Source organism: Gastrolobium bilobum, unplaced genomic scaffold (assembly GCF_033153095.1).
Source record: "Gastrolobium bilobum isolate Gb01-03AN ecotype WA unplaced genomic scaffold, APGP_CSIRO_Gbil_v1 utg20776, whole genome shotgun sequence".
Taxonomy (NCBI): Eukaryota; Viridiplantae; Streptophyta; class Magnoliopsida; order Fabales; family Fabaceae; genus Gastrolobium; species Gastrolobium bilobum.
In genome coordinates, this window is record NW_026899680.1 from 16,586 (window position 1) to 37,758 (window position 21,173).

A 21,173-nucleotide genomic window follows, 5' to 3' on the forward strand; every position below is an offset into this window, starting at 1 on the left:
TATATATATATATATATATATATATAAAGAAAGCAGATTGTAAGATAATGACGCATCAATAACCTCTCACAATCACTTTTGCCATTATTAGTGCTTCACCAATCCTGTGGTTTCTAGGATCACAAATGTGGATCAATGACAAGGGCTTTTGGCTGATTTTTGTTTGCAAGTTAAAAAAAGGGTTGATAAGTGTGCATCCTTCATCTTCTCGAGCATTCTGGTCCAACATGATTTCGTTGAATGAAAATGACAATGAATGTCATGCATTTTAATTTGAAGGTACAGAGCCTAACTTGATAGGCTTTTGTCTTTCCTTGAATGTTATCTGTGGCTCTTGAAAAAGCAATGAAAGAATTGGCCTCAGATTTCATTAAAATATAAGGTATAGCAAATGGGGACAAAAGAATATAACATAGTTCGAGCTGCTATTGTTTGTAAGCAATCAATGCATCTATGTTAACTATTCGCTAATATCCTATAATCGAATAAAACTTTGGTATTACGTCCTTTTTTTAACATTTGAAACTTTTTTCAATGATTTTTTTTACTAAAAGTGGTAAGAAAAATAAATTCAAATATGAAAAAAATGAAGTATCCATTTAAATACTCGAATAGTACCAAAGTTTTGTTCCCTGTAATCACCGTTACAGTTAGGCAACAAACACACTTTATTAAACAGAGCCAAGATTATACCGTGAGTTTGCTAACGCAATAAGAATAATTCACTTATTTACGAATCACTTATGCCAATTCAATTCATTAATTGAATAAATTGTTCTAAACTTAACCAAATAATGGTAGCATAATTGGTGCATAAGAATTAAACAAATAAAGGAGAGAGTATGTATTCGATCTTCACCAATATCATTTTTAGAAGGAATTTAAAATCTTAATCTTGATTTCACCTCGAATAAAATTGCATCCCATAAAAAATACCTATGGTTTATCCAGTTTTTCTAAAAAAGCTTAGCATAATTTAAATAACTTTGGTTGGTTGTTTCCCTATCAACTATTCACGATAAGCATAGCACTAAATAGGTAGTAACTTAACTGTAGCAGGTAGCCTTGTAAATTAATATAAAATATTTATTGTAACATATGAAACATAAACTGAAGGGCTTTTTTACCTTCAGATACAAAATTCAAGACATATTATTGTTTAATTTTTTTTGAGAAATTATTTATCAATCTAATATAAATGAAATATGTATGAAAAATATGCGCATTTAAGTTGCATATCACGCATGCATAACTTGTGTAAAAATCAAAGGAAAAAACTACTCTTATGTTACATGTGGTAAATTTCTCTCCTACACAGCCTTCGATAACTGTGCCACCTTTTTCTTTTCTTTTCTTTTCTTTTCTTTTTATTTTTCAGGTGGTGGAGCCCACAAGTTTATCTCTATGACATGAGATAACTTATCTCCTTTAACATGAGATTAATAAAACCCAAAATCAAAATACGTCTGTTACGCGTTGTGCTCTACAAAATATACATGTATGATTACAATGCGTGGTAATAGAATGCACACTTTGCATTGCGCTGATTTTAGCACAGTCAGGCATGGAGGTAATATGTGATTTAAATGCACATATTCTTCGTATGCATTTTATTTGTATTAGATTAATAAATAATTTGTAAAAAATATTAAACAAATGATATGTTTATGTTATTTCATAGAAGGATAAAAAAAAGCCTAAAGTGATGCATTTTGTGAGTTTGGAAAAAAAAAATGCCCTGAAGTGTATATAAGAGAGAGATTGAATGGATGCGTAACTAATGGAGCTTGAAAGAAATATAAAAAGCACCTATCACTTTAATCCAAGAATCTGTTAATTTCTTCTTTCTCCACATTGGTGTGTGAGGTGTAAGCAATGGCGTATGGGATAACCTTTTAAACCGTAGAATCTTTTTCTTCTAATAAAAAAGAGAGTGTAGAATCTTTTATTCAAGTGCAGTTAAAGTTCTGGATTTGGATAAACAATTTATGACCGTACGCTACAAAAATTGAACATAAGATATTAGAAGTGCGCATCATGTTACAAGTTAGATAAAATAAAATATGACTAGGATTGTTGCTTTTTATAGTTAATTTAAAATAATTGATCTTTTGTTTTGAACTTGATTTGTATGCTCCACGCGTCCTCCTACTATGCGTTACATTGAATATTGGGTTACTTAAAGACAAGACTAGGATAAGCATCTAATTTGAAAATGAGGACATGTACTAGTGAACAAGCATGTAAAGAGACTTGGGATTGCTTCATTTAAGTAGAGATAAAATCCACTATGTATGCAAAGATTAGCAAGCACTTTTTTATGGGTAGGAGTGATCATCTTGATTCAGAGAATTGAAGAGGATAAGAAGGAGAAAAGGTGACGTGACTATATAGATAGAGTAGGAATGATTAAAGGTTTTTTCTTGCAATGCCAATGATAGGAAGTGCCCTTGTGGTTGCAATATAAGCTGGATAGCAGAAAGAAACCATGTGAGACCCACCATAAGATAGGCACATATTGCAATAGCAAAATCTTTTTCATAGACATAAGTACAATGGAAAAGAGAGCCTAAGTGAAGGCTTCCAATTATTGGTCAATTAAATTGAAACTTCCATGTCTTGATGTTGAGCAAGAAATATAAAACTAGTCTATTATGGCTTCAATTTTGATCCATTACACTACCCATATAACCATTTGTTGATACATTACCAAGAAAGTTACTTTTTAAATAGTTATAGTCATATAATCTTTTAACGATGGGACAATGAAGTATTAGAGGATAATATTTCACATTAACAATGAAGTAAAATTAGACCCGAATATCAGTGAGGTGTTTTTCTTGGTTGGGTTCATATGTTGCTTCGAATCTCGGACCACATAGAAGTGAGTGACAACTAATCCAAAGCATAACGGGTTGCTTCCTAAATTTTCAACTTTGTCATTCATACATTTAAATCCGTACACTTGTCCCGTACACCTATCCGATACAGTCTTATTTCTTCCTCCCCTCTCGAAAAAATCTAAAGTGAAGATCACTTTATATTTTTGGTGGTCCTTCTCATTAGGAGAAATATTTTTTTTTTATCTATATATATATATATATATATTTTTTTTTTTTTCTTACCCTTCCCATTTGTGAGAAGGGAAGACTGAGTAAGTGATGTTTTCGAAGCACCCAAATTCCTCTCATTCCTCTCTCTTTTCAAAAGTTGTAACAACAATAAGAAGTCTAATAAGGATTTTTATGTAGAATAAAATTTCTCCTAAACCCTAAACCAATGAAAAAAAATCTTAGTTATACCACTTTTATGAACACTTAAGGTTCTACATCGCGCTAATTTAAATGGTTACCCGTCAAGATCACAAACACTTGACATGGGGTGAATATGACTACTTTATACACATGTTTTCTCATATCTCTCATGCACGCATGACACTTACACGTCAGATATCACTTAGCCTCACACTACAGTGGGATTCACATTATAAAATTGTTATGACATCATATTTTTCATGCCGAAAGAAAATTTCTCTCATCCAATAAATAAAGGTCTTAATTTCACAAAATGGATTATTTTCTCTCAAATTCACTCCTCAGCCATAACAAAGCCCAATATACTTCACTTGTATGGACAACAGACATCCATTCTCATTTTTTGACTAGTTCAGTATCATTGGAGTTGTGTGAGGGTAATCTATTCTATTGTTAAGTGTTCAGGGGAAATTAAAACATTGCAAGGGATTCTTCCAACCAATAGGCAAAAAATCATTTTAAGTACACTTACCATTATATATATCTCAACCCTAAATTTCAAAGACATTAAATTTATGTTTATTTCCACTTTTATCCATTTCTAACCAATATACAACTTAACAATTCATACTTAAATTTTTAACAATTATTGTTATTGAATAACATGAAAAAAATACACGGTTTAAATCCATGTGTTACAATACTATAGTAATATAACTATTTGAGACTTCTTAGCAGCCTATTTTCAACACTTCTAACACTTCCCCTTAAACTTAAACTTACTAATCCTTAAATTTGATACAAATGAATTCTTGTTAGAATTTTAAGTATAAAACTCTTCATGGGTTATGGATAAGAAGGGGTTTGGAAAGAAAAAGAAAAGAGAAAAGATGAAAGGGTGTGTGGGTTTTAAGGAGTCTCACTTTGGACAAGTAATAAGAGGTAAGAGAGTATATAAGCTCCCACCTCACACTTCTAAATTGCCCCTTGGGGCACTACTAATCATGTTCATATCCGTTGCTTCCCTCTGGAATATTAAAACCGAAACGTTGCTACCCGCCATTTTTTGAACCGAACCGGTGCATTCAGTTAAATTTGAACCGAACCGGTCACCGGTCGCACTGTTTGGACGCCGTCCAACGTGGCGGTTCGCCGGCGATGTTCATCGTGACTTTCTGGTGTCTATATATAGACGCTCCTCCCTTCAGAAAATTCATTCAATTTTTCTGCATTATTACTGTGCCGATTTTTTCCTTCACCTGTGTAGACATCCATCCCTGTAATTCCTCATACAGCTCTTGGTTGATAGTTGCCATATCCTTTAGACGCAATTTGTTTTATCCTAGGAGACACTTGTTCATCTACCTTCGGCAATAGTAAAGGAACAAATTGCTTTAAGGAGACAACTGTGTTGGACTCGGATTTCTTCCACTATTTTGCATACTGTGTTCACTCTAAACCTGTATTGTGAGTCTGTTCTATTTTCTTTATTGCACTGTATTTGATAATTCTGTTTTAATTTCTATTAGATTCGGATTCAAGTCTTTTGGTGATCATTCACCCTCTCTCTTCGACAACAATTCTTACAAATGAAAAATAAATAAAATAATATATTTGGTTTCTACAAAAATGGTTGCAAAGTAACCTCAGAAATACTGGAGATATCAGAGAAATAAAAAATACTGGAAAGGCAATTTAATACGGTGGCTGAAATGTCTATCAGCTTGGAAAGCAGGTTGAAAAATATTGTATAACCAACAAACAAGAGACTGAGCTGGAAATGCAAGCATTCACAACAAAAACTAAATTGGAAGCTTCGACAATACTAAAGCTTAAAAAATCCAACTAAAGCATATCTAAGACAAAGTCAGGGTCACGCAACATCTAAGACAATCCGACACTAGAGATTGCAATTTATAAATTTCTCCCCCTCGATATTATATTTGCATATAAAAGAGATAAAATCAAAACACAAAGAGTACCAAATCTCACAATTGTCTTTTTAAAACCCCTATTTTCAATAGTTCTTCTAACAATTATCTTCCAGTATGGATAATAATAACTATAGGAACTAACAGGGACAAAATTCAATGATATTGTATTACACATTAATGTACCTAAGAATCTCTCAAAAAAGGACACACAAAAAAACTTAGAAATGTTGACAAACTTTTTGAAGAGTCAAGTTGCTTCACAACTGTCCTCTATAAAACGAAAAACATATTCCAAAAGGGGGCTAATGAAATGAGTGGACAGATGTCTTAACTAGAAATGATGGCTTTTGGTATGTTCTTGAACAGAATCCGATGTCGACCTCTCCATGCGGTTGCTTTACTTTCTTAAGGGAACCTTGGATCCAGTCAATTCATGGTACCCAACAGTGAAAGTGTACACTTCCTGAACAACAAAAACATGAATTCAAAAGATCAATTTACCAAAATAACTGGGTTAAAAAAAATTAAATTTCTTGCAGCAGGTACTGTACAAAATCATTGTTTTAAAAACTGACTTGATTCAATAGGGTAAATTGACGGATTAATTTCATTTGGTTTCAAAATAATTATACAATTATTAAAAGAATATAACTATTATCTAACTAAATAACTTTCATTCTATTAATAATTGTGCTATTTTTTTTTTATACACAATATTTGTTCTATTTCAATTAAATAAAATATTAAAAATAAAATTAAATCAAGAAATAATTAATACCTGAGAAGAAGGACGGCAGAGAGTGCCAATTTTAAGGTTGGGGAGGGAAACCTCAAAACCAGGCTGTGGTTCCACCTCGCCTTGCAGTTCAACAATGCTCCATTCTTTGCACATTCCTTACTCACATTAATCATTGAGCTAGTCAACTGAAAACAATTGATGAAAACTAAGCAACTTGGTAACAAATTCATTCATTTCGGTCAGGGATGTGAATCGAATCGAACCAAATTTTTTTGAAAAATCAAACCGAATTGGTTTAAATGGTTCGGCTCGAAAGTGATTTGGTTCGGTTCAAAACTGGTTCAGTTCGGAACCGGTCCGGGTCGACCATATTTTAAAAATAAAATTATAAAAATCAATTTGATTCGATTTGAAAACGATTCGGTTCGGTTCGAAAACGGTTCGGTTCAAAGTGGTTCGGTTCTTAAACTGGTTTTAAAAACCGGTTCGGTTCATGAACTGGTTCTTTAAAAACCGATTCGGTTCATGAATTGATTTTTAAAAACCGATAATTTTAAGAACGGTTCGGTTTAATTTTTTGATTATTTTGCACACCCCTAATTTAGGTACTTTGGGGAGGAGAAATCGAAGATTCAACCCATTTTTAAAATATTTTGAACAACACATTTTTTTTACTTCTTTGTTCTAAAGCATTGTTACTCATCCATTAAGTTTTCTTTACACAAAAATTCTTGCATCAGAAAAGATAAAAAAAAAATTTACATTTCTTGTTAATTACTCATTTTATCTATCAATTGATTTTTTTGACTCACAAATTTTTTTTTACTCAATCACAAAAACTTTTCAAAAACAATAACATTTTCAGTTAGTTTAGTTTAGCATTTCATTGTTTAGAATTTATTTTTATTTTTATTCTTTTTAGTCCAAATTCCGTCAAAGCAATTACTAGTTTAATTTGAATCTAAACACCAAGATCCTTGTGAAAATGATATTAGGGTCTAAAATACCCCATTACTACTTGTTATCATGTATATTTGCACGTCAAATTTACATAACTGTTAGCAAGGCAACAATTATGATAATCTTTACTTCAATTGTTGATGTAACATATTGTTAAGAAGGGAAGCTATAATTTTTTTTTTTTTTTTTTTAAATAAGCTATAATTTTTTATTGTAGATAAAATGTTATATATACATTACCGTATGAGATTCTTCTAACTTAACCAATAATCAATCACAAGTGGCTGATTTTTTATTGCAAGTTATAGAAAGGGAATGACTTCGTTGAAGGACGATGAATGTCATGCATTTTGATTTGAAGGAACAGAGCCTAACATGATAGGCTTTTGTCTTTCCGTGAATGTTATATGTGGCTCTTGAAAAGCAATGGAAAGAATTGGCCTCCAATTTCATAGAAATATAAGGTATGGCAAATGGGGACCAGAGAATAAACATAATGCAAAAATATATGGTTAGAATTGCCATTGTTTGTAAGCAATCAATGTATCAAGTACCTCTATGTTAACTATTCTCTAATACCCTATAATTCCCATTATAAGTAGACAACAAACACACTTGTATGTTAAACAGAGCCAGGCATTTTATACAGTGAGTTTGCTAACTACAGCTCTTAATTCTGGTCTAGAGTTTTAAAATTAAAAATTTAGAATATTTTAAATAACTTGATTGCTAGTTTCCCTTTCAATTATGCGTGATAAGCACAACACTAAATTGTAGCTCCTAGCCTTGTAAATTAAGTATAAAATGTTTTTAATAACATATGAAACATAAATTGATACATCTTATGAGTTCGGAAAAGAATAAAATTTCCCTAGAATATTATATATAAGAGAGAGAATGAAAGTATGCATAACTAATGGGGCTTGAAAGAAATATCAAAAGCACCGATCACTTCACACCAAGAATCTGTTAATTTCTTCTTTCTCGACCTTGGTGTGTGAAGGTGTAAACAATCGCTTATGGGACAACCTTTCAAAGTGTAGAAGTAGAATCTTTCTTCCAATAAAAAAGTGTACAACCTTTTCTATAAGTACAGTTAAAGTTCTAGATTTGGAGAAACAATTTATCAATGCCACAAAAATTGGACATTAGATATTTGAAGTGTGCATCATGTTAGAAGTTAGATAAAATAAAATATGGACTAGGATTATTGCTTTTTATAGTTAATTTGTTATGAACTTAAAAGGATTTGTATGATCCACGTGTCCACCTACTATAAGTTATATTGAATATTGGGTTACTTAAAGACAAGGCTCGAAAAAGCATCTAATTTGAAAATGAGGACATGCACTAGTGAACAAGCATGTAAAGATAATTGGGATTGCTTCATTGAAGCAGAGAAAATCCACTATATATGCAAAGATTAGCAAGCACTTTTTTACGGGTAGGAGTGATCATCTTGATTCAGAAAATTGAAGAGGATAAGGAGAAAAGGTGGCGTGACTAAATAGATGGAGTAGGAATGATTAAAGGATTTTTCTTGCAATGCCAAGATAGGAAGTGCCCTTGTGGTTGCAATATAAGCTATAAAACAGAAAGAAACTATGTGAGGCCCACTCTAAGATAGGCACATATTGCAATAGCAAAATCTTTTTCAGACATAAGTACAAAGGAAAAGAGAGCCTAAGTGAAGGCATCCAATTATATTGAGTCTAGTCCATGCCTTGATGTTGGGCAAGATCGACTGAAATATAAAACTAGTCCATCATGGGATCAATTTTGATCCATTACACTAACCCATATAATCATTTGTTGATACATTACCAAGAAAGTTACCCTTTTAAATAGTTATAGTCATAATCTTCTAACGATGGGACAATATATTATTAGAGGATAATATTTCACAATAACAATGAAGAATAATTAAATCCTAATATCAGTGAGGTGTTCTTCTTGGTTGGGTACATATGTTGGTGCAAATCTCGGACCACATACTAGTGAGTGACAACTACTCCAAAGCATAATGGGTTGTTTGCAAAATCTACAACTTCGTCATTCATATATTTAAAGAGGATATAGTTTCTCATGTTAGAATGAGATAAGATTGACTCGCATACATAAAAAATTTGATGGAATTCACTTGTTATTTTTTTCTCTATTCTCCTCAAAGGTTCCATCCACTTTTATGAGAAATTATATTTTTATATTTAAATCAGGGGTTTAATATCTTTCATGTTGTAGGAAATAATTTTATTTCTTATATATACATAAAAATGTATAGGACTCATGTGAGGCTATATGAGAAGAAGAAAGAGAAAAAAAAATATAAACCCTACATACTTTTATGTATATATAGGGAATAAAATTATCTCTTACGATATGAGAAACATTAATCTCATAAATCAATATACTTCTCCCGTACGCCTATTCCAAAAATCTTATTTCCCCGTCCCCTCTCCCTCTATTCTCAAAAGTTGTATAAATAGCAAGAGGTCTAAGGATATAGAGGAATAACATTTCTCCTAAACCAGAAACCAATGGAAGAAATTCTTAGCTATACCAGCTTTAAGATAATACTGTTAGATTATAGTATCATTGAAGTTGTCTCAGGGTAATCTATTGTTAAGTGATTGGGGGAGATTAAAGCCCTTGCAAGGAATCAAAGGGTAAGGCAAAATCCCACTTCAAATGGATTTAACATTTCATTTCAATACTGTACCTTAAAAAGACATTAAATTTATGAACTTTTCCAGTGATAAGATTTTCATCTTGATCCATTTTTAACTAATATAAAACTACGCAACTCATGTTTGAATTTTCAGCAAGTATTGTTGTTGAATAAAGTGAAATAGATTCATAATGTTTAAATCTGTGTAACAATTGCATAGTGGAGGTTTTATTATATAGAGATTATAACAAGTACATAACACTAATATATAACTATGTGAAACTTATTAACACCCTATTTACAATACTTCTAACACTCCCCTTTAAATTACAGCTCACTAAATTTTAAACTTATTATAAATTAACTCTTATGAATGAAAAATTAACCAAATAATATATTTAGGCCCTGCAAAACATGGTTGCAAAGTCAACTCATGAATGTTGGAGGGAGAAGTAAAAAATGCTAGAAAGGCAACTCAGCAAAGTGTTTGGGATTATCAGCAGCCTGCCTCAAGAACCGGTAGAAAAATATAACATTGAAAATGCAAGTATTCAGAGCAAAATCTATAACATCTCTGAATTTATCATGAATAATATTTGAAAGTTTCATCCACATAAAAATTTAGGAGACTCGACCAAAGCAAATCTAGGATAACGTAGTCAGGACCAGTATGTAACTAGGACAAACTTGGATGATATTGTATTACACCTAAATGTACCTAAGGATCTCTCTTACAATGGACACACCAAAAAGCTTGGAAATATTGACAAACTTTTTGAAGTGTCAAATGTTGCTTCACAACTGTCCTCTGGAAAAAGAAAAACATATTCGGAGAAGGGCTAATAAAATGAGAGGAAAAATGTCTTAACTCGAAATGATGGCTTTTGGTCTGTTCTTGAACAGAATCCGATGTCGAATGATTCCAACAACTTGCAGTTCCACCTCTCCATCCGGTTGCTTTATTTTCTTGAGCACCACCATTGGCTTCTTTAAGGGAACCTTTGACCCTGTTAGTTCATGGTACCCAACAGTGAAAGTGTACACTTCCTGAACAACAAAGACATCAATTTACCAAAATCACAGGGTTAAAAAAAATAAAAAAATCTTGCAGCAGGTATTGTACAGATTCAGTTTAAAAAATTTGACTTGATTCAATAGGGTAAATTGATGGTTTAATTTGGTTTGGTGTCAAAATAATTATACAAATATTAAAAGAATATAACTATATTTTTTTGGATACAAAAATGGCATTAAGATTTAAAACTATGAGCTCACACAGACTAGCCAAATTCTTGACCAATACTAGTGGCTAGAATATAACTATATTTAACTAAATAACTTTCATTCTATTAATATTTGTTCTATTTCAATTAAATAAAATATTAAAAAAATTAAATTAAATTAAGAAATAATTAATACCTGAGAAGAAGGACGACAGAGAGTGCCAATTTGAATGTTGGAAAGGGAAACCTCAAAACCAGGTTGTGGTTCCACCACGCCTTGCAGTTCAACAATGCCCCATTCTTTGCACGTTCCTTCCTCACAGTTACACCTCAGACGAATCTGCATCTCTCTCTTGCTCTCTCTCAACAGGGTTAACAGATAGAGAGTTTTATTGGCGGCAAAGTGGCTTCCTTTTCCCGCCAATTCGGTAGATTCATTCTAATTTCTAATCATTGTTGTTTTCTCACATCTTTGAAAAAAAAATGTTTGGTATATAATGTCACTGTCATAGAGTTTTTTTTTTTTCATAATAGTATGAAAATATGTGATTAATTAATAATATAAAAAAAATTATATTATTTTTGTTGATCTGTGCTTCAATTAAATTAGGACGAAATTCATAAAACTTAAGTAATATGAATTTAAGCTTAAAAGAAAATTAGGGTTTCTTTTTCTCCAAGTCCAAAGATAGCATAAAAGATTAGATCTACACATTCTTAACTAGAAAATCAGCACATTTTATATAAATCTTCTTTAAGATGTACATATCCTGGGGATATTTTATTCATGTTTTATATGAATAGAAATAATTTGGTAGCATAAATTAAGAGGAAAGTATTTCTCCGGTCATTGAAGATAAGTTATATCCAGTGACTCTTAAAACTACATCGTTTTGAATTAATGAAGAATATTTCTGTAATTTTAGAAGAATTAATGAAGAGTATTTCGATAAAATTCATATGATAAAAAAATAAATAAAATTATGAAAAACACCCTTTATTAATTTAAAATGACATAATTTTTGAAGTCACATCTCCAGATTAATTGAATAAATACTTTACCCATAAATTAATTAGCTATACGCTATTTTACAATTTTTGCCTTCCTTAACTTTAAGGAGAAAGCATTAACAATTTCACTTGTTTAAATAAATTCTTTGTATATTGCTGCATACAAAAAAAATCATCTAACCTATCTTCGTTAGTCGGGATTTAATATAAAATGATTTATCTATTTACTTTTATGTCTTGAGGAATGGAATTCTTAAGTTAAGTCCTATCATTATGTCACAAGTGGGAAGATTCTACAAAAGTCAACTTAGATTAGACCCCAGTTCTCCAGTCAAAGCTAACATGAAAGTTGAAAACTACCTGAGGGCTTGAGAACATATTCTACAATACATAGGACCATATTAAAGGATTACATACCAAAACACAACAAAAAGAACTAGGTTTCAAGGTTTCATGGGGTGGCCTTTTTACAAAGATTCCTAACTGCACAATCTTACGTTAGTTCAGAGCAAAAGCTGATTGCTGATCTCCTAGCAAACATTCCTTCTATCTTCACCACAATGTGGAAGTCTGGCTCCTGCAGAATTTCCCATGCCAACATTTCTGGTGTGTTGCATTGTTGGATCCACAAAAGACTTTCTAAACATTGGATTCTGTGTGCCAAAGTATTGGTTGCAATAGTGATCACTTGACAAGGCCATGTCACTATGTTGGGTGTTTGATGAGCTCAGTTGCTGTTGAAGGCAGTTCTTAGGATTTTGATCAGAATCTAATGGGACAGTTCCAGTGAGAGTTTTTATTGCAAATTCAATACATGGATCCATCCATGAAATACCAAGTGTCTTTTCAGAAGATGATCCTGCATTCTCATTGGCCTTATCATCATTTTTTGCAACACCAGCTTCTTGTTGTGGAATGGCATAGTTTTCTGGAGATGAAAACACATTGCATCTTTCCTTATCATCATTCAACCCATTGGTTTTCTTACCATTCCCTTCAGCAGCAGCCAAAGTTTCAGATGAAATTTGAGAGTTTTTGGAGGTTTCAAATGTTACTCCAGTGAGAGTTTGTATTGCAAATGCAATACATGGATCTGTTAGTATTTCTCTGAGGGGAATGTCAAGGTTGTAATCAAACATTGCATCAACCTTGTTTCCATTTCCTGACTCATCTCCAAGTACATTACACTGTTTTGCAAGATCATTAGGCAAGATGTTTGGGGATTTATCAGCATTTATGATGGTTTCTTCCTCACCTGATTGTTTAACTGCAGCTCGACGTGGTCGATTTCTTGTTTTAAGTTCTGGAACTGGATCAACCTTAATTCCAGCAAGACGCTTTGAAGCACGGCGAGGTAAATTTATCTCTTTCTTATATTTGCGCTGGCGATTTCGGGTTTGGGATTTTTCAGTTCCATGTTTTGTCTCTGCATTTTCTTGAACTGGGTTCTCTTGGGCATCTTCATCTGTGCAACCAGGAACTAAAGTGCTTCCAGTTAAACCATCCTTCCCTTCTTTCTGATCTGAACTTTCATCTCGTGATAGAACTGAACTGGTCAATTCTGTGCCCACTGCACCTAGATCATGTAATAAACATACATCATATGCAAGATCTTTATATATTAACATGGATAAAGAAAAAGCTATGACAAATGCAAAACCTATTTCACGTTACCTTAATTTAAAAAACAAGAGTTCAAATCTTTGTTGTTAAACCAGACTCAAATACAAAACTATAATGAGCAAAATTTTTGCAGGAGATAGCATAAACTAGCAGGAAAGAACTGTATACAATGTAAATTAGTTAATGTTACTCCCCAAACATAAGTTGAGAACAACACTGAACTGATGAAGGCCATTATAGTAGCATTTAGTTGTGCACCTAATTAGATGGAGTCAGTATTGTTAAATTCAAAAGAAAAAAGAGAAAAGTTGGGAACTTTACACTGACTGGAAATATGTTCAGAGATAGGCATTGGAGTATATTTCCCTACACTTGCAGGTCTTGGAACTTGTTGGTCATTGACTATCATGTCAAAATCTGAGCTGTGACTCATGCTAACTGATAATGTCGGTTTTGTGCTTACACCTGCTGACTGCGAACAAATCGTAGACAGGAAGATTGTAAAAGTAGAAGTCTTGGTGGAGAAATAATTTTAAGACAAAAGATTTTAACAATATCACTGGAAGCTGAAAATAATTTCAGCAAGAGAAGATGACGTATTAATAATTAAGACATCAATTTGCATCATATGAATAAGATGAGTGATTTTAGTCCTTTGTACTGGAATTTAGAGTCCCCCTACACAGCCCGGGCAAGTGGAAGGGAAAGTTTAGCATATGAGACTAAATAGACATATAAACTACAAGAAGCATAATTGTGGCCACCCTTACAGAGAATTTGTCAGCTTTTAACTCTATATCACTGTCATCTTGGTCTTTTGGCTTGAATGCGCTCCTCCTCCCAATCTCCCCAGATTTAAGATAGTGTTCAACACCTTTTATCGAGCGGAATGCATAGCCACTTACAGGATCAATGTAGTACTGCATAGAAAGCATATAATTTAGAAGAGCAAGTTATTCTTATAGTGGTTAGGCAGGTGATATATGTAAAAGCATAAACAATGATAATAAAGATCTGCATCCTCGTACTCTTAAGTGCTCAAAGGCAGGCATAAGATTGTGCAAATGCAGAGTCTACCAACTTGGAATATGGGAAAATATGAATTTAGTATAATCGGTCTATTATATAGACTAACTTAAATAATAGCATGACTGAACTAAAAGATGTGAAACTAATTACAACAACAACAACAAAAAACCACTCTCCGTTAAACTCGACTAGCGAGTGTGGGGTGGAGGCAATCCTTGTACGCAGCCTTACCCTTGCATAATTGCAAAGAGGTGTTTTCTGGAAACTAATTACAACACTATAAGAGAAATTGTGATGACCACTTGAAATAATTTTTTACTTCCTCTTTACTCCCCTCCACCCTTTAATGAATGTTTGAGTACAATATTCAGGAGAAAGTGGTGAGGTATTGTTTACCGGATCTCTTCTAATCGTGTCTCCTTTTGTTGTGATTCTGGTCTTTTTCATCCATCCCGGTGGTAACCCTTCTGCAATACCTTTCTCAACTACAACCTAGATTGCTTTGAATAACCAAAGTTTTCCCACATAAGTTAATACACCAGATGGATATTAAACATAAATAATGCCATCAAAAGAAGATTTTGTTGACAGACATTGTGCGAGATTCTCTGGATGCTGGCTTTGTTCTGAACATAGTCAAGATGACGAAATACCTCTACCTTCGAATTGAATTTTAGTCCACTTGAGGGGGAAATGTAATACTGCAATAAATATAACTTTAATAAGAATTGAGCTGAATCATCTTAGATAAAGAGTTTCTACGATTATGTCTTCTTGGCTCAATCAAACATAAAATTACTGCCAAGCAATGATTGAACTCCAAGAAAGATAAAAGGTTGAACACAATGGTTTTACCAAGAATCATTAGCAGGTAAAAGATGCTAAAGTGGAAAGATTTGCATTTCAAATCAAATAAAATACAAATAGAGACATTAAGAATCAACTAACAAAGTAGATAACTGAATTTAGAAACAACAATGCTTCCAGAATCTAGAACCAGATTGATCTTTGTTTCTGAAAAGTAACCATGTATTAGAATAAAATAAAAATGACCCCAAATATGACATGATCATTTTTTTAGATAGAATATTAGATTATATTGCTTGTCTATTCACTGCCTATTGGACATGAAATACCTGATCAGCCACTTTTCATGACCCTTTCAATCTCAGTAGAATTTACTAGACCCAACATTTGACGGCAATAAAGGGTATTATTATGCCATCACTGATGAAATCACACTGAATGACACTGATAACTCGATTTCTTTAACAGCTCATCTGGAGGGATTAAATGAAAAATAGTGTAACGAAAACATATAGATGGAAACACACAATACCTTGTTTAGACACATTACTATAATAGGAGGGAAAGCAGAATGATGACTTTCTCACTTGTCCATCTTTGGCCTCAAGAAAAGGGAAGAAAAAGATTTTTATTGAAAATTTAAGAGCTACCAAATGAACCAGCCAATAATAATAACTAACTTAAATCCATCTAGAATAGCAAAGTTGAGTTGAAACACCTTCCAATTCTTTCCTTTTTCTTCCATTGCGTCTAGCTTCATTATACTTTCAGCCAGTTTCACAGTCGTAAAGGCATTCAATATTCTCAACAAACATGCAAAACATTGTAATAGTTTACTAACCCCAACTAGCCAGGGGAAAATAAGACCTGAAAATCTCTTCTTACATTTAAGATTCTTTTCCTCTTGACCCACTAACAATAAAAAAAAACACATCCAAAGCCTATGACCATTTAAAAACTTCAATGAAGAACACGAATTTGCTGGAGACTTAGTCAAAACGGTCCATAAACAACATGCAAAGCATAGATTAAATCTTAAATGCCAAGCAAGTAACACACCTAAAAAAGACAAGTAATAAAACTTCCTTAATATCCATGCAGCTCTTAAATTTTGACCCTTTCTTGAAATTTTCTGAAAACTTAAGCAACATTAGAGGTTACAAAGCAACAACAATTATACCGACAACAAAAGACAAAACATACCACGACCATAATAAGATTGTCATGTGCAACAGAAACAAAGTTTCAAAATTTTCACTCCCAGCAGTAAAATAGAACTAACTAGGCTATCCAAGTCACAAGATCTTACATTTTGAAAACAACATCATAAGAAGAAAAGAAAGCAAAGGAGCAAGATCATTGGTGGGTCAAACCTCAATTACCTTGTCTCTCTTACCATTCTTTCTCACCCTCACTTCCACAGTCCAACCTGGTGGCAGCCAGTCATCGGAGTTTGGGTCCTCCATGCCTCCAGCGAGCCTCCGATGGCCGGAGAATCAAGAGTAAGTGCCTCTATGTGTCTGTGAACAGGTATGTGTGAGAGTATCTTTCTCTCGTGTTGTGTGTATAGTGTGTGCCACTAGCCTAGTACCTACCACCGAGTCAGAACCAAAATAGTGGAGCATTCGGACAAAACAAATAAAAAACTTGCATGATCACGTGATCAATGACACGTTTTAGAGGTATCAGAAAATTAGATGAGACAAATAATTTGGCTAAAAAATCTTAATATTTGCAATTAAAAACAATAAATTTTCGGATCAATGATATTTTTGAATATTTTATGCCACTTATGTAATCAACTGCGCAAGTATATGATGCACAATTAATTACATAGCAAGAAGGTGTCATGTGGCAAGTTTTCGCTAGTTGCTTACATATCTAGTGCATATCACGAGCATAATTCACGAAAGTTTACCGCATGACAATTGCACATGTTTTTTATGCGCCACTGACATGCACAATGGATTGCATTAATTACATAAGATATTTGAAAATGATATTGATCTCATAATTTAATTTTTAATAGCAATTATTAGGTTTTTATTTTCAAATAATTCCATATAAAATATAAGGATTAAGGCATGTATCTAATATATATATATATATATAAATATATATATAAATATATATATATATATATATATAATATAAGGATTAAGCGAATTGAATTGAAGTAATTATTTTTTACTCTACTTGATTAATAATAATGTAAATTGATATGTAACCTGTTGTATTTGCTTAATAATAATCAAATCTAAATATGTTCTTAATAATTATAAATCAAAAATATAATAATAATTTTTATGTTTTCTTTGTGTTCACGTGCTTGCATTGGCTGACTTTGAATTTGTTTATGTTTTTAAGGTATTGTATATTTTTATTTTTATTAAATATTAAAAGAATTATTGAAAAAATATAAGATTATTTAGTATTTCTATGTTTTCTTTTTTATATCTTCGGGTGCTTGCATTGGGTTGAATATTTACTTTATGAGAAAATATTTTCTGCACGAAAATTCAATTCTCATATTGTGATTCTTTGATTTGCGTACAAATTTTTTTTTTTTTTTTTTTAATAAATATAAAGCTCACCACAATATAAAAATTGAATTCTCGTCTTAATCGTATAATCTATCAATCGTGTGTTTCTTTGTCTGCTTTTCCCATACCCTCTTTTTTTTTCGGTAAAGGCTTTCCCCATACACTTTACATCTCTTATCACTGTTTTTTTTTTTGAGAAATTCCTTCTTCATTTTTCACTTGTACTTTGCGGAGCTAATTACCATCAAATTTAGTTTAAAATACCTATTTGTCCCACTGCTTTCAACCATGTTTGGCTTCATCCCAACTTCCAAAGTCACAATCACCCTTTGGTATGGTACTATTATTTTTGTGCTAATTATGCGATTTCAGTTTATTCGGTTGTATTTTTTAAACTAGGTAGATATAATGCAATTTTCACCTTTATGTTCAGCTTTTTTTTTTTGGATCAAATAAAAAGTTATTGTTTTGTATGGAGAATGTTTTAAAAATCTGAGCAAATCACCCAATTAAATTGGTTGAACCATAAATTGATTATATTTTTTATTTAAAGATTATTTAATTCAATTTAAGTTTAATTATTAATTTAATTTAGTTTAGTTTTTTGTTTTTGAAATTGCCCTTTTACTTGGTGTTATCTCACAAATGACTTCAGAGTCCAGACTACCTTCAAATTGGATCTGGGCCTGGCCTGAACCCGAATCCTTACCTCAAAATTGACAGATATATTCCTAGCAGTGTTGTATTGCTTGGTATTTGAACCTACCTGTAGTGTTATCGTCAATTTTTTTTGGTAACTTTGTGGCTCGTAAATAATGACAAAAAACACAAAAGAATGCTAAGAAGCTCAAACAAGAGGATTGACATATACACAAATAAATTAGGTTGCTGAGTGTTTTAAGACTTTAAAACACTAAAATTTGATGAGTATTCTAAAATAGTATTGATATAATTCTATATATATTAAAAAATAAAGAATAATATAAAAAGGTAAACAATGGAGTAGGTTGAATCACTCTTAAATTAAACAACTAAAAAACATTAACTTCAGATATATATATATATATATATATATATATATATATATATATATATATATATCTGGCATAAAGAAGAGGAATATATATATTCATATGCAATTTTGTGAATGCTAAATAATAATTAATTTTTAGGGAAAAGTTCAAATACTCCTTTATGGTTTGCTTTTGAATCACTTATCCTATATGTTTTTTGTTTCTTTTTTCTTTTTTTTATCATTTGCCCCTATATTTTTTTTCATTCAACTTTCTCTTTAATCTTGTTAAGAGTTTCTAATCAATATATATATTTTATCCTTCGTGCAAAAATACACTCCAACTACCTTGTGTCATCTTCTTTCCCAGACTTTACAAGGGTTTTATGGATGATTTATTATATTTTTTTATGAGCATCTAAAGCAATCTCATAAGTGGTAATTATTTTCATCATTTTTTTTTATTTTTAATTGTTTCAGCATTACTACATGTGCCTATATTGTTTTGCAATTTCTGAAGTTGTCATCTCAAGAATCTTCAAAGGATCCTATGTACTATGTTCTGTTGCGGCATCCAGACAAGTATGTCTACATAAGGACTACTATAGAGTTAAGTTTTCTCTACATTTGCCATTATTTTTTTAAATTTTATCAATTTTCTTGTTTAATGGTTAATGGTGTCACACTCGCGCGTTGCCATCTAGCTTATGCTTCAACATCTTCTCTTTCATTAGTTATTATGGAGAATTCGCTTGCCATTGATTCTGAATATATTGATTTTCTTCCATCTATTCAATAAGAGGATAATTAGATTTCTTAAGTTTGATTAACAGTTTGAGAAGTCTTCTTATCAAAGAAGGAAATAAATGATACAAGGAGGTCTTACAACCATGGGTGCACTATGATGTTTGAAGGATTTTTTGTAAGGCATACCTTGATGTTTTTCTTTTCTCCTTGTTGCTAAATTTTATGATATGTTTATCCATGTTGTGTAGGTTGTTCCTGTTATGTTGAATAGTCACACACATATATATATATATGAAGAACAGGTTGGACGATATTTCGAGAATCCAAGTTCATGGTCTAGTTTGCTGCATGATTTTATATGTAGTATGACTTTCATCATCAGTTCTGTTGACTTTAGAAGTCTTTTTACATAGGATAAGAGACACAAGTGTATTTTTGTGAGAAGGGTAAAATATATATTGATTAGAAACTCTAACATGATTAAAGAGATTCTTGGATAGAAAAAAGTATAGAGAATAAATGATTAAAAAAAAATAGGGGAATAAATGATTAAAAAAATACAAGGGGGTATTTAAATTTTTCCCTAATTTTTAAGCTAATTAATCTCTTACTTTCCTTAGCGGATGACCAAACGAGAGATTGTTAGTGCTTTCTATTTCATCTTATTAATTTGTTCCCTTTCAAATTAAATTAAAAAAACCTTTGAAATTTTTATGTGAAATTCATTGGTAAAAAAATATATATGAATTCATGGTGTAGAAAAGTACACGAGAACCATTCTCAGAGTAAAATATATAAAATTATTAATGTAATTTTTATTCAACAACTTAAATTTTTGGATTAAAATTATTTTTTACATAATATCAGATACCAAATGATCATAAGTTTGATTCTCACCGTCCCCTTTAAACCCAATTAACTCTTGTGAAAGATAGCTTTACAACCATTGTTAATCGGAACTTAAACTTGAATAAAGCATCTATCAGAGCACGTACAAGTACACAATTATTATTGATGGTGAAGATAAAAAAGAATTGCAAAATAGCGTATGATACATGAATGGACGAGTATACGAAGTCAAAATGAATAGCATAATCACGAGATAACTTCCACTCCTTAACATTAAATATTTCTTATAGACCAATATAAAGACTAGATTACTCACTCTAGAGGAAAGCGAGAGTTTGATCTTCCCTCATGTGATCAATTATGAAGAGGGTTTGGTCCAGAAGGAACAATCCGATGAGAAACTGCATGAATCTGCTTGAACTTAATCTTCCTGGAATTCAGAGTGGGGAGAATAGCTGAATAATTCTTCATAAACATGGAAGAAATATTGATTGATCTTCTTTCCAAGGCTACATGGCTAGCATGGTTGACTAAACGAGAGGTTGAACCTTGTGTTACCAACAACAGAATGATGATCAGTGGTAGAAAGAGGATTAAGGATTTTGGAGCCCTCATAATTGTGATGGAGGTAGCTAGGAATGAGTGATGAAGTATTTTGTCTAAGAATATGTAGGCAGTTTTTGAGTCTAAGACAGGTTGGTAAGTCTACTAAGTAAGAGACTAAACAGTCCACAACGAAGAGGATTGAGCAAATTTAACATTAAATTAACTTAA

General features: G+C 31.9%; 3 protein-coding genes across 3 annotated transcripts; all 3 read right to left on the minus strand.

Annotated features, from left to right (window-relative positions):
• Nucleotides 1-268: 268 nt before the first annotated feature.
• Nucleotides 269-6,080, minus strand: LOC133292540 (uncharacterized). The gene is given in 5 exon segments (XM_061490959.1): nucleotides 269-333; nucleotides 5,521-5,568; nucleotides 5,571-5,597; nucleotides 5,600-5,651; nucleotides 5,967-6,080. Coding segments are annotated over 5 exon segments (306 nt in total).
• Nucleotides 6,081-7,228: 1,148 nt separating this feature from the next.
• Nucleotides 7,229-11,124, minus strand: LOC133292538 (uncharacterized). Its single transcript, XM_061490956.1, has 3 exons — nucleotides 10,975-11,124; nucleotides 10,425-10,602; nucleotides 7,229-7,302 (listed from the first exon to the last, which is right to left on the minus strand). The coding sequence occupies exons 1-3, from the start codon at nucleotides 11,122-11,124 to the stop codon at nucleotides 7,229-7,231; spliced, it is 402 nt and encodes a 133-aa protein (XP_061346940.1).
• Nucleotides 11,125-12,319: 1,195 nt separating this feature from the next.
• On the minus strand, nucleotides 12,320-16,714 carry LOC133292541 (methyl-CpG-binding domain-containing protein 13-like). The gene is made up of 6 exons (XM_061490960.1): nucleotides 16,631-16,714; nucleotides 15,035-15,142; nucleotides 14,838-14,933; nucleotides 14,183-14,332; nucleotides 13,740-13,884; nucleotides 12,320-13,365 (listed from the first exon to the last, which is right to left on the minus strand). Exons 1-6 carry the CDS (start codon nucleotides 16,712-16,714, stop codon nucleotides 12,320-12,322), a joined length of 1,629 nt encoding a protein of 542 aa, XP_061346944.1.
• Nucleotides 16,715-21,173: the final 4,459 nt, after the last annotated feature.

Excerpts from the sequence above, each read along its gene's own strand:
- LOC133292538 (XM_061490956.1), bottom strand. The coding sequence starts at position 11,124 with ATGCAGATTCGTCTGAGGTGTAACTGTGAGGAAGGAACGTGCAAAGAA. Across the intron at positions 10,603-10,974 it reads TCTGTCGTCCTTCTTCTCAG|GAAGTGTACACTTTCACTGT; the intron begins GTATTAATTATT and ends TTTGTTGTTCAG. Across the intron at positions 7,303-10,424 it reads ACCAAAAGCCATCATTTCGA|AGCCACATATAACATTCACG; the intron begins GTTAAGACATTT and ends TTGCTTTTCAAG.
- LOC133292541 (XM_061490960.1), bottom strand. The coding sequence starts at position 16,714 with ATGGAGGACCCAAACTCCGATGACTGGCTGCCACCAGGTTGGACTGTG. Across the intron at positions 15,143-16,630 it reads AGAATGGTAAGAGAGACAAG|TATTACATTTCCCCCTCAAG; the intron begins GTAATTGAGGTT and ends TATTTATTGCAG. Across the intron at positions 14,333-14,837 it reads ACACGATTAGAAGAGATCCG|TACTACATTGATCCTGTAAG; the intron begins GTAAACAATACC and ends CTTTCTATGCAG.